The 12,141-nt window shown below is 39.9% G+C and overlaps 1 protein-coding gene across 30 annotated transcripts in view; it reads left to right on the top strand.

Annotated features, from left to right (window-relative positions):
- The window catches only part of TRPM3 (transient receptor potential cation channel subfamily M member 3), an 862,465-nt gene that overhangs the window by 648,197 nt on the left and 202,127 nt on the right, over window positions 1-12,141 (top strand). For all 30 annotated transcript variants that reach the window (XM_072762579.1, XM_072762569.1, XM_072762536.1 and 27 more), the window contains exon 6: window positions 2,082-2,253. In XM_072762579.1, the coding sequence (XP_072618680.1) occupies window positions 2,082-2,253 (172 nt within the window). The remainder of the gene's footprint in view (window positions 1-2,081; window positions 2,254-12,141) is intronic.

Raw genomic sequence — 12,141 nt, 5'->3', positions numbered from 1 at the left:
GTCCTTCTGCTAAGCCTCTTTCAACAAAGCATTAATATTTATTAACTTGTACTTTGCTATAGAATGAATGTTTTATGATCAAAAATGAGTAACAATAAAATGGGAATTTTAACCACAAGTGACCTACTCTTCCAGTGATAAAGAACTCAGGATGGAGTTAGCAAACCACTGTCTCTTTATTTTAGGGGACTCTTATGCACTCATCTAGACAAAGGAGTAATTGAATACTGCTCCATTACTGGAAAAAAATCCCACCCATTACTGGAAACAATAATCAAAAAGTTATGAGCTTCCTTTATCACTAAGAGTCTACTAAAATGAAGCTATGAATTAATGTTATATTAATGCTACATTAACAAATAAGACATATTAAAAGGAATGAAGGATATTTCAAAAGCTCAAAATTACACATTTTAAATTTAGATGAGATCAAATCCCAAACAATTCAGAAAAGAGTAGGTCCCCCCCTTTTTTTTTCAATTCTGAACAAAAGCATGCCTGTCTCAAGTTTTCCTGTTCACTCATTCACTATGTATTGAGTAGATTCTGTCTGCCAGGCACATAGACATGGATTTGGAAATTGGAATCAAGATCTAAAAAATGACTTTTATGAGATCTTTACTATTAAAGACTGCCCTTACTAAACCACTTCGTAATTTCTTTAACAAACTACTCAATCTTACTACAGCTTTTCATGGTGAGTTATTACATACTAAAAATGAATGAGAACATCTCGATTCCATAATTGTGCACAAAGGCACAGAAATAAAAACCCAGTAGTATTTATTTCTGTGCTGTCATTTCTGATGATTCAGTACAGGGATAACTGTTACTGGGCCTGGGTAACAATGAGCTTGTGAAATATTCCTTTTCATAGTCTTGAGTGAATTCTCTATCTAAATATTATAGGAGTAGATTTCCAAAATATCATCTTGTTTCTGTTGTGTCTAAGCAGTGTGGGAAAGAGGAACAAAAGCACAGATTTTGGACTCATATTTGGGTGTCAATTCTGGTTCTGTGTGTAAGAAACTCTTGAAAAACCTATTTTACCTCCAGTTCTGTTTCTCCATCTACAAGATAAGCATAAAAGTATCTACCTTGCAGGATTGTTGCAAGGAATATAGATAACGTCTACAAAGCAACTAGAACTAGCAACTAAAACTCACAATAGGTTTTGCCTTTCTTTTGATATCAAAAATCTAAAAGACTTACTCTGTTTTAGGTAGTATAATTCACCATGAAATTAAAATAACACAACAACAACAAAAAAGGCAGAGATGAATATTTTGATTCATAACCCACCTCAGGAGACATGTATTTGACATTCAACATTTTCACTTAAATAAGGTGTCTAAGAAGAACAGTGTTCACTTTTTATTTTTTTATTTTTTATTTTTTTACTTATTTATTCATGAGAGATACAGAGAGAGAGGCAGAGACTCGGGCAGAGGGAGAAATAGGCTACATGCAGGGAGCCCAACGCGGGACTCAATCCCGGGTCCCCAGAATTGCACCCCAGGCCAAAGTCGGCGCTAAACTGCTGAGCCACCCAGGCTGCCCCCCTTTTAATTAACAGATCTTCAGATGACTGAATGGGCTGGATAGAAACGATCACCCTGGCCCCCACCCCCACCCTCACCCGCCTCCAGAACCATAATTGCTCAGCTCTGCCCATTAGAGTATGGACACCATGGAGAAGAGAAAGAAAAAACCACATGAGTAAACATGAAAATTACTTGTGGTTCATCAGCAAATGAAAGATCGACTTTAAAATGACACAATCATTCACACGTCAGTTTTTGAGTATGATGAGAGCACAAACTCTAGCTTCTGTATCAGTTCAGCATATAAATAAATACAATAAAATTATTCTTTAACTGTAATCTTGCTGGGACTGGGGAACATTGACCATAAAACTTGCTACCCACAGCGGTATTAGGAAGAGGATATAAACTCCATTTTCTCTGTACTGAAGAATTGATTTATCCTTCTCTCTCTGTTTCCTCTCTGTCTGGTTCTCCTTTTCATATTTTCCTCTTTTTTTCCTCTGATTTCTGCTTCTTCCTTTTAAAATCCTGCAGGTGGTCCGGCCATATCAGACCATGTCCAATCCCATGAGCAAGCTCACTGTTCTCAACAGCATGCATTCCCACTTCATTCTGGCTGACAATGGGACCACCGGGAAATATGGAGCTGAGGTGAAGCTGAGGAGACAACTGGAAAAGCATATTTCTCTCCAGAAGATAAACACAAGTAAGTAGGTGACTGCTCCCGCTGTCATACCTCATAACAAACATGTGGAAAGTGAGTAACTTCGAGTATACCATGTGGCAATATTATAAAAACTTGAGCAAATTGCAAACACAGACCATGATGTGTCTGCTGGGCCAGTGGTTAGAACCTGAGGAAGTCGTCTGGAGGAGGAGGACTGGACATGATTAGTGGACTAGTGCTCATTTGTCACAGGTGAGAAACCCAATCCCATCTGGCATGTACGCATACAGACACACTTTTCTTTCCAAAATTTCTCTACATCCTTTACACAGTACTCTATTTAAGGAGGAAAGGCACCCTGGAGAAATTGTTTCTATTTATTAAGCTATTTTTGTTGGCTAAAAATAATATATATATAAATATCCAATATATTTATTAGATATAAAATTTGTATATGTAACTATATAAAATTTATTATATATAAATTTACAAATATGTTAGATATTTACATATATGTAAGTTTTGATCTTAGCATGGATCTGCCTACACGATGGAATTTCAAGGCAACTGAACAAAAGTAAACAAAAAGTATCCTGTGCAACCATCTTCATAAACTTTAATTCTGTATCTTAATTCTATGTATGTATTTATTGTCTTTAAACATAATATATTTAGATATATGTGCATGTGTATGCACACTACATAATTCATATCTGATGGTGACACTAAAAGTACCTCTTAAATACTCAGGTGTTCTATGCTGTATTGACTGTGCCCACAATGAACTATGAAAAGGTGACATTGTGAAAACAGCAGTGCTTCTCAAATCACTAAGTGGCTTGCATTTAAATGTAACAGAGGTAGGAAAATCATCTACTATCTCTCCTCACAAAATAAACTTCAGTTTGTTTCCACAAAGTTAACACTTGAGGAGGATTTGTGGCAGGCTCCCCATTTAGGGTAGTCGTATGTCCCTTCAGGGAAACTTGGATCTATTTGATCAAACTTTCAAAGCCTATGATTCTAAATAACAAAAGATTCTCCTCTTTGGCTAGATGTGTTTCCAAAAGCTCAGTGTGCTGTGATTCAGCTTGTCCAAATGGCTGTTCTCTATTCTTTTCTCTGTACCTGTCTGGGGTGGGTTTTCCTTGCCAGAGCGACCTTCCTCCCAGAACTGGAATGTTCTCCCTATCAGACCACACCTTCTCTCTTACGCCTTTTGTAGCCCCCACTCTTAGGAGCTACTACTGTTTTCTCTTTTTCACAGAGGAGTCTGAAATAGTACATTTTGGTGTAGGCCTAAAATCCAAGTTGTATTAGGAAACCGTCTTCTATCTAAGGATCCCCAAAGTTCTTTGGAAAGAGAAAACAGGATTATCCAAAGCTAAACCTCTCTTGGAAGAAAAAAAAAAAAGAATAGAAAAGACTAGAAAATCGATCCAGAAACCGGCAGAGATCAAATGTAACAAAGCACCATAACCAATGGGTGGTAGATTTTGTAAAAACTAAAATGGAGTTGTATTACAATAGTTGCTAGAAAAGGCAAATGTTAGGTAACTAGTGGTATCTACTTAGATTCCGACAGGCTGAAACATTACTTTGTATATATCATCAGGTTAAGAATAAGAATCTAAATGAGAGTGACCTAAAAGATGCAGGATGGGAGCAGGATAGACAAAGAACAAATTCAGGGTCAGATTGAGTGCAAAGAATGTCATTGTGCCAGACCCAGTGGCAGCCGGGCTAGTTAGTAGTTAGGAAGAGAGCTAGGCATGTGGTGGTGGAAGTATACACCCAGCTCAGGGGTGCTAGGGGGAGTTAAACCCAGCCAAGGCTCTGTGTGCCAAGCTCAGTGCCTCACAGGCTGCCCAAGGAAAGGATGCTGTAGTTCTAACTGGTTGTCCTAGAGGGAACATCTTTTTGTAATTTAAGTACCTAGAGGGTCACCTCTCTCAAAAGCTCCCAGAGGTGCTAATGTGTGGATGGCCTGCAGCAGAGCCCTGGAGAGGCTCCTGTATGGTGGCCTGGCCACAATAAGGAGCAGAACCGAGAAGCATGGAGTCAATGGCAGGCCAAGGCTAGTAAGGGTGTCAAAGATGCTGGAGGAGCCAACACCCTTGCACACACACACCTCATGCCATTCATAGGGACAGTGGACCCTTGCTAGATGACCAAGGCAGGGAGAAGCACACAGACATTGACAAGTGGGGACCCAGTCAAGGGTCTAGGGTAAAGAACCATGCACCCAGGTACAAAGCTGAGGCAGAAGGTCAGAGAAGCAGGCCAGAGATTCTTGAACTGCTCCAAGTCCACAAACAGGCTTAAGTCTGGGGTAAGGGATGAGCCCCCAGCTTGGGTTAAGTGACAGTAGCTGGAATTAGGTGGGGGCAGGCGTAGCCAGATGGCCGTTGGAATGATCATATTTTATAAACATAATTGTTCTCTCTGCTTTGAGATCTGTATTTGAAGATTTGTAGAAACCCACAGGCTCCCATTGAGTAAAAAATAAATGGGAAGAGGAGGTTAAAGAGACCCAGAGGAGATTTCTGAGGTCGCAGGAAGTAAAAAGGCTCAGGGTGAGCAGTTTGCCCACAAGTTGTAGTGAAAGACACCATGAGTTAGCTTTTACACCAGCTCTGTCCCTAAACTTAAGAGGGTGATCAACTTGTCCCAAGTGCCCGTCACTGTCTCCAATTTATTATTGATTTATCTTCCCTCAGTCCCAGGCAAACCCAGATGATGGATCCACCCTCCAAGTGAGCAACTCATAAGTCAGTTGGTCTCCTCTTTTTACTGCATTCACCCCAAAAAGTAGGGAAGGAGCAGCAAGGTGTTCAGATCTTAAGGAGTGACCCAGGCTCCCCAAAGTAGAGCAGGACCTTGAGACCTCAATCTAGTTAGCAGCAACCCCCCCTCCCCCGGAGAACACAGAAGCCTCCAGAAGAGGACTAATGAGGGGGAAAGTTGACCTGGTTATAATAGGAGACAGAAGTACGAATACAAACCTTTAAGGCAATCAATCTCCAATCAATACCTTTGAACAGCAACTCTGCTTTCTAATGTGGACACTATTTCTTTTCATTACATCATAATCAGTAGCAATGTAGTTCTTCCAATCAAAAATAAAACTTTCTTTTGTAAGCTGATTCTAAAAACTTCATTTGCTTTTATAGCTCCCTCCAACAGTTAAAGAAATCTAAAACACAGTGGTGGGACTCCATTTGAGGCCCCAGTTTGGTCTCTTGAAAATCAGCCGCCGTACCACAATAGCACTCCTCATCACCCCCACACCTCGGATGACACCAGGGATGTCTGGATGCACTGTGCGTTTTTCTCATCAGAGTGCCACTCCTCCTCATCACTTAGGGGTGACCTGCCTACCACAGTAGCCTTTCAACAAATCTGTTTCTTACTTACATGCAATAATCTTCTGAAGGATATTTTCCTTAAATAATAAGTGAATCCTGCTTGGGAGAACTTTGAACCCTTTCTCATCAAAAAGCTAAGTATTAATGATAATATATTAGGAGCACCAGTGCCTTAGATGTGTCTATGCACTCTGGCATCCATTATCTCGTCCCTCTCCACACACCCCCATCACTGCTGTCAGCAGTCCCTTCTGAAGTATTGTCACTGGTTCCTGAAAGACTATGTAAACGGGAGCCCTTTTGGATATGAACAGTGACCTGCTTTGGAACACTCTCCCATCTGCAATTTACTAAACTTCAAATTCAATGAGCACAGCCTCCGACAGTTCCAAGCATGACTTCTTAAGATACAGATACTTCTTGAAGTCCTGTTATAGGCCAGCCATGGCTGAGGTCTGGGAAAGCAGCTGTTGACAATTCATTGAGCTGAACTCCAGAGGGGCAGAGTAATAGGGAAATAAGTTGATAAATAAATATATGATATCTGATAGTGAAAAGAACTATTAAGAAAAATAGAGAGGATCCCTGGGTGGCTCAGTGGTTTGGCGCCTACCTTTGGCCCAGGGCGTAATCCTAGAGTCCCAGGATTGAGTCCCACGTCAGGCTCCCTGCATGGAGCCTGCTTCTCCCTCTGCCTGTGTCTCTGCCTTTCTCTCTGTGTCTCTCATGAATAAATAAATAAAATCTTTATTTAAAAAAAGAAAAAAATAGAGCAGCAGGAGGTGATGACTGAACCTGCGTGCACCTGTTTGCGTGCATGGGCACCTGCACATTGAGAGGATGGTGTAGAAGCAGGTGGTCAGGGAGGGTCTCTGTGAGAAGGTGACGTGGAAGCAGAGACCTGAATGAAGTCAGGGAGCCCACGGTGGGGAGAACATTCTGAGGAGAGTGAAAGTAGAGACAAAAGCCCCAGGTATTCAATAAAGAGCAAGACATTTGGGAAAAGTTGGAATTTATTCTAAGAGAATTTTGATCTGGCAAATTGCAGGATCTACTTTAGGGTTTAAAATATTACTCTGCTGCTGTGTGCAGAGATCAGACTGAGGTAGGGACAGGATTTCAAGCAGAGAGACATTTTGGTAGGCCATTGAAATAATGCAGGAGGCATTGCGTGTAGTTGGAAATAGAATGGCAGCAAAAGAGGTAGGAAAACGTGATTGGACTCAAATATATGCATAGATATTTTCTTAACTGATCTTTGTTGAATATATAAAACATGCATAGCATAAAATTTGTCATTTGAACCAATTTTTAAGTACACAGTTCAGTGTCTTTAAGTCCATATACCATGTGTATGACCATTACACATGGTCTATCCCCAGAACATTCTCATCATTCCAAACTGAAGTTCTGTACCCGTTAAACACTAACTCCCCCTTCCTGCCTCCCTTCAGCCCCTGGCAACTATTATTCTACTTTATATCCTTATGAATTCACCTATTCTAGGTGCCTCAGATAAATCATATAATATTGGTCCTAAGATGTATTGTTAAGGTATAACTCATGAGGACCTGCAAATAAATTGGGCATCCAGGGTAAGAAAGAGACACGTCAAGGAAGCTGCAAGGCCATTCTTAGCAAACACTGGTATATTCTTAAAACAGGGGGGCTAGTGAGAACTCTGAAGAAGTAAACTTTTGAAGAAAAAAAAAGGGACTTTGGGCAAAGTCCTTGAGAGAGGGAGGTGATGAGATTCAGTGCACAAATAAAGAGCTCAGCCTTTGGACAGGGACAGCTTCATCCTGCAGAGCAGGAAGGAAGGCAGAGCATATGGGCACAGACGTGGGTAGGATGAAATATTTTCTGCTGGGATTATCAGGTACTTCTCTGTAGACAGTTTCTGTATAAAGAAAAGAATATGGGAGGTCATCAGCAAAGAATGTGGAAGGGGAGGAGGTAGAGGAGATTAAGGGAAAGAACTACAACTCATGTAGAGACAAGGAGAGTAACCTGGCCAGGGGAATGTTGCATTGCCCCATTGCACCCTGGCCCCACTTGGTATTTGTGGTTGCGAATTTCAAGAGGCACAGACCCCCAGGATTGTGTGTTTTCTTTGAAGCCATGGTCAGCTCCAGGGACAGAACAGTCATAAAATTGAGTTAAGCACCTGCTGGAGTTTTGCCTGGCAAATAAGTGGGGGAGAGAGGCAAGGAAGTGAGGCTGCATGTACTCTAGAATCCCATATACCTGTATCCCAGGAGCATCCTCAGTGTCTGTGAATGAAAGCAATGCTGTGGCTGACGTTCACAAGAACATAAAATCATTCATCTCAAAGATCAGACTGAGGCACAGAGAAGTGATGAAGAGAATTATCAAAGGTAATTAATTACCTTTCATTAATATTGCCAAACATCACATATGAAGTTTGAACTATTTCAATAAACAAAGGTACATAATCAAAAATGCTTCATGCTTATTTTATTGTTGTTCACATATTCACATAAATTGAGGCAACCTAGCACGTTGCTGGGAACATAGTACCTGCTCAGGAAATATGTATTAGCTACAAGACTACCAAGGGGCTGCTCCAGGAAGTAGCATATAAGTAGCCCCATAGGACTTTAAAATCTCAAGCGTATCTTCTGCAAAATTTTTATTGTTAAAATTGTCACATACAAAAAAATTGGAGAATATTTTAATAACCCACTGTGACTGTCACCCAGCCCCTACATTTATCAGTCCATGGCCAAGCTTAGAATCTCTCTGTATATACCCACCTACATCCTCCTCTGGATACTTTTGAAGGAAATCCAGACAGCATAATCAAGACAGCAATATCCATGAATATTCCAATATCAAGGTATTTCTCTTAGACTCTGTTTCTGGGTCTGTGAACTCTGGTTAAATGAGTTAGCACATGAGTCAACATATGAAAGAATTCTGGCATCTGGCCATCCAGAAACACTGGTTCCCTTCCTACCTTTGTGGTGGTACAGTGCTCCTCAGGCAGGACCCGAGGACATTACGTAGCCTGGCTGCCATGGATTCCAACCTGAGACCAGACCCTCTCATTTGAAGCCTATCAGAGTCAAGGGCATTCATCACTATATATATATACATATATATTAATATATATTAATAATATACATATTATTAATATGTAATATAATATACACATATATTAATATATATTTAATATATATATTAATTTTTACCACAGATCAGACCTGGCTTTGCTTGTTAAGGGGAGCCATGTACCTCTGTAGTTACTGAAAAAGTCCAAAAAGAAAAAAATGAGGCTCAAAATTATATTCTGGAACATATCCTCAAGCCTCCGTTAACACGACTTGTTGAAGAGTAATTGATTTAAAATCTTAACTGTTGCAGCAATAACCAGGAAACTCTTTTGCCTTTTTCTCTATTGTCGAAAATATATTCTACACTGTAGTTCTTCCGCCTGTCTGAATAAACAAAGCATAATGGAGGAAATGTAGTCTTTCTTTAGAGATTCAAGTTATTCCAGTGTCTTGGAGCAATCATGGTGACTGTCAGGATTGTCGACTACTGTGTTTGGAGGTGTTAGAACTTGGGCTAAATGTGAATCAGCCCAGAATATATCTTACACTTGAAATTTTCTTCTTGTAAGTTACCATTTTACTCAAAAAGTGGATTGAAGGAAGAAGACAGAAATCTCGTTATCTTTGAGCTCTATTTGATTAAAATGTTTCCCCTTTGTTGTCTGAATTTTATTTTAGGTTTGCCCGAATGCAAAGTTTTATTCAGATTGCATACCTAATTATATTGCGAACATCAGTTTAGGTTGTAGGAAATTTCATTACGAAGCTAGAAATTTCTGACTTTGTCATCTCCATACTATAAAGTGAAATCCCTGTCAGACTAAATCCAGTCTGAGGGATTATGTCCCGATGGCAGTCATTATAGAGACATTTATTTTGCGATATTAATTGATGGGGGTGTCTGGGTAGGTTTAGATGTCCACAACCAGTACTTTTGCTACTGTCGGGGTTTGCTGGAAAGAAAATTTGATTCTCTGCCTTTTCTTTGCCCCAGAGTAATGACTGACATTTGAGCATAGCCTCATCTGATGAAGACATGAAGAATACTTTTTCTAAAGCAGGAGCTTAAAGCAGGCTTGGTATTTCTGAGTAAACAAGGGGCAGAAATGACGGCAGATTTCATAAGCATAATCACATTTGGTATTTGAGGATATTGCTATCTAGAATTCTCTAGGAAAAATATGCTTTATTATGCAGTCCCTAAGCCAACACACCTATTTATATATGATTGTATGCTTACTCACCCAAACTAACAAAAATAATGAGAATAATGACTTCCAACAGTACAGGATGTCATCCCTAATAAATTAGGCCTTATTGTGGAAGCAAATATACCCCCTTGCCACTGAGTTACATGATACATGAGCCACATGAACATTCTAATGCACAGATTGAGTCAATGCTGGTAAAATCCAATTGGCTCCAAGCGATTTTATTTTAAAAAGTTCATCTCTATGACATCACACATCAATTTAAAGCATTTTGTTTCCATGAAATTTCCATCAACAGAAGTAAGTACTCATGACTGCATCTTTCACATCCCGCTCCCTTTACCACCATTTTGGGTGATAATGCTTAAACATGGCTCTAGTGGTTTACCACTAGGGTGGCACTGCCTCCCCTAGGTAGCATTTAAATATATCAGGGGGTATCGGAGTTGACACAATTTCTAGTGCTCCCGAATGGCGTGAGAGAAGAGGCTGGAATGTTAATTTTCTACCTTGTGCAGAACAGTTTCACATGAATACCTGCCTGGCCCAAAGGCCTATCACATCCCTCAGGAAACACTTGCTACTGTAAGCAAGTTCCCTTGAGTTTTCTTTTTGTTTATTTTTTTCAAATCTTTCCAATAGCCCATATCTGATTTGTCAAGGCTGCACCCACAATATTCTAGTCTAAAGACATATAGAAGAAGCAATAGCAAGCTGGCAGAGAGATTTAAAATCTTTAACAACTGGTGAAGACACTGGTTTCCTAAACCAACAGCATCTGCTGGCTATCAGCCCTGGCATGCCCTTCAGATCTCAACCTCACTTGCCATTGGGAAGTTCTTCCTTCTATCTGACTTCATTTGCTCCGAGTCTATTCTCTCCTGGGTGAGGACTAAAGTCACTGTCTAAGTCTGAGCTCTTGGTGTAGTTGAAAACTGCAAATGGACTTGAGTTGACCTTTCTGTCATCATGGCTGTAAGGAAGCTGTTTTTCATTTGAAGAGACACACCGATTAGCTTAATGGGCAGAAGTGACTCATGAGGTAAATCAGATCAGTAGTCCCAATTCAGCAGCGCCCGCTCTGAGCACCACGGCTTTATATGTTTCAGGCTCAGTGACTCTAGAAATGTGCTCGATGCTGGGAGCTCTCCTGTCAGAGTCCTTGATACTCAGAGAAATCCTACTGTCCACTGTTGTTAGCTCATGTGGGGGCAGAGGCAGAGATGGGGTTGCTTTACCCATATGCCCCTGGAAAGCCTACTTGGTAGAATACATTGCCCAGGGAATGTTTTAATAAATCAAGTTTCTAGTAGAATAAAGAATTCAAAATTGAATATAAAGAGGACTCTAATTTTTAATCTATAAATGACTGAGAATTTGGGGAGAAGTAAGGGAGCAGGGCAGTAATATAAATCTTGAGTGAATGAATAAATGCATGGTATAAAACTCCACGAAGCAGGGCTTTTTGAAAATTCACATTTCATTCCTGGTGTATCCTTCTCATTTCCCTGGACTATAGTAGACCCTTTATATGTATTATTTTTATATTGTTAAATCATGAAAGCATCTTACCCAGAAAATTTAACATAGATTGTCTGAAGAGTACCACTGACATCCTTGATTGATTACCAACCTCTCTGACACTCAAACTAACAATGCTGTGCATAGTAAGTGCCCAATACGGAGTTGCTGGTTTGACATGAAAGAAGTTTAAGTGATTTGATCGAGTCCTATTATCATAAGAAATGTGTAAATTTCAACTTCAAAAAAAATCCAAAAATATTTTAGTAATGGCAGCATCATTGAAATAAGCATATAGTTTTCCGGGGGCGGGGGGCCTATTTTAAAGGATTGTAGTCATTTATATATAATAAATAGTATATCCTAAATACTATACATATTCCTTATTTTATTCTTACTATGATTGTGAAGTCAGTCTCATTTCTTTGTGTTTATACCAAATACAGAAAGGCTAAGCCTGAGGTGGTTAACTATAGCAGAGAGGGAGACTGGCATATGTGTGTGTGTGTGTGTGTGTGTGTGTATATATATATATATAGTCAAGGAAAGCTGTAACGTGTGAGTGCCATGAAAGGTGTTTTTGAGAGTTTTCCATTTTGGAGTAGGTTAACTATCCATACAGTAAGAGGTTAGAATTTTCAGGAAACCATCAAGTCCCTTGCCCATAGCAGGCATTGCAAACCTAGCGTGACTTTTCCATTGAGCCTTGACTCAGCTCAGAACAATTTTGCACTCATTAGGACATGGGTT

The sequence above is a fragment of the Vulpes vulpes genome, chromosome 1, assembly GCF_048418805.1.
Source record: "Vulpes vulpes isolate BD-2025 chromosome 1, VulVul3, whole genome shotgun sequence".
In the NCBI taxonomy this organism is placed as follows: Eukaryota; Metazoa; Chordata; class Mammalia; order Carnivora; family Canidae; genus Vulpes; species Vulpes vulpes.
The sequence above is the reverse complement of the archived record's forward strand: the minus strand, read 5'-3'. Positions and strand labels throughout refer to the sequence as shown.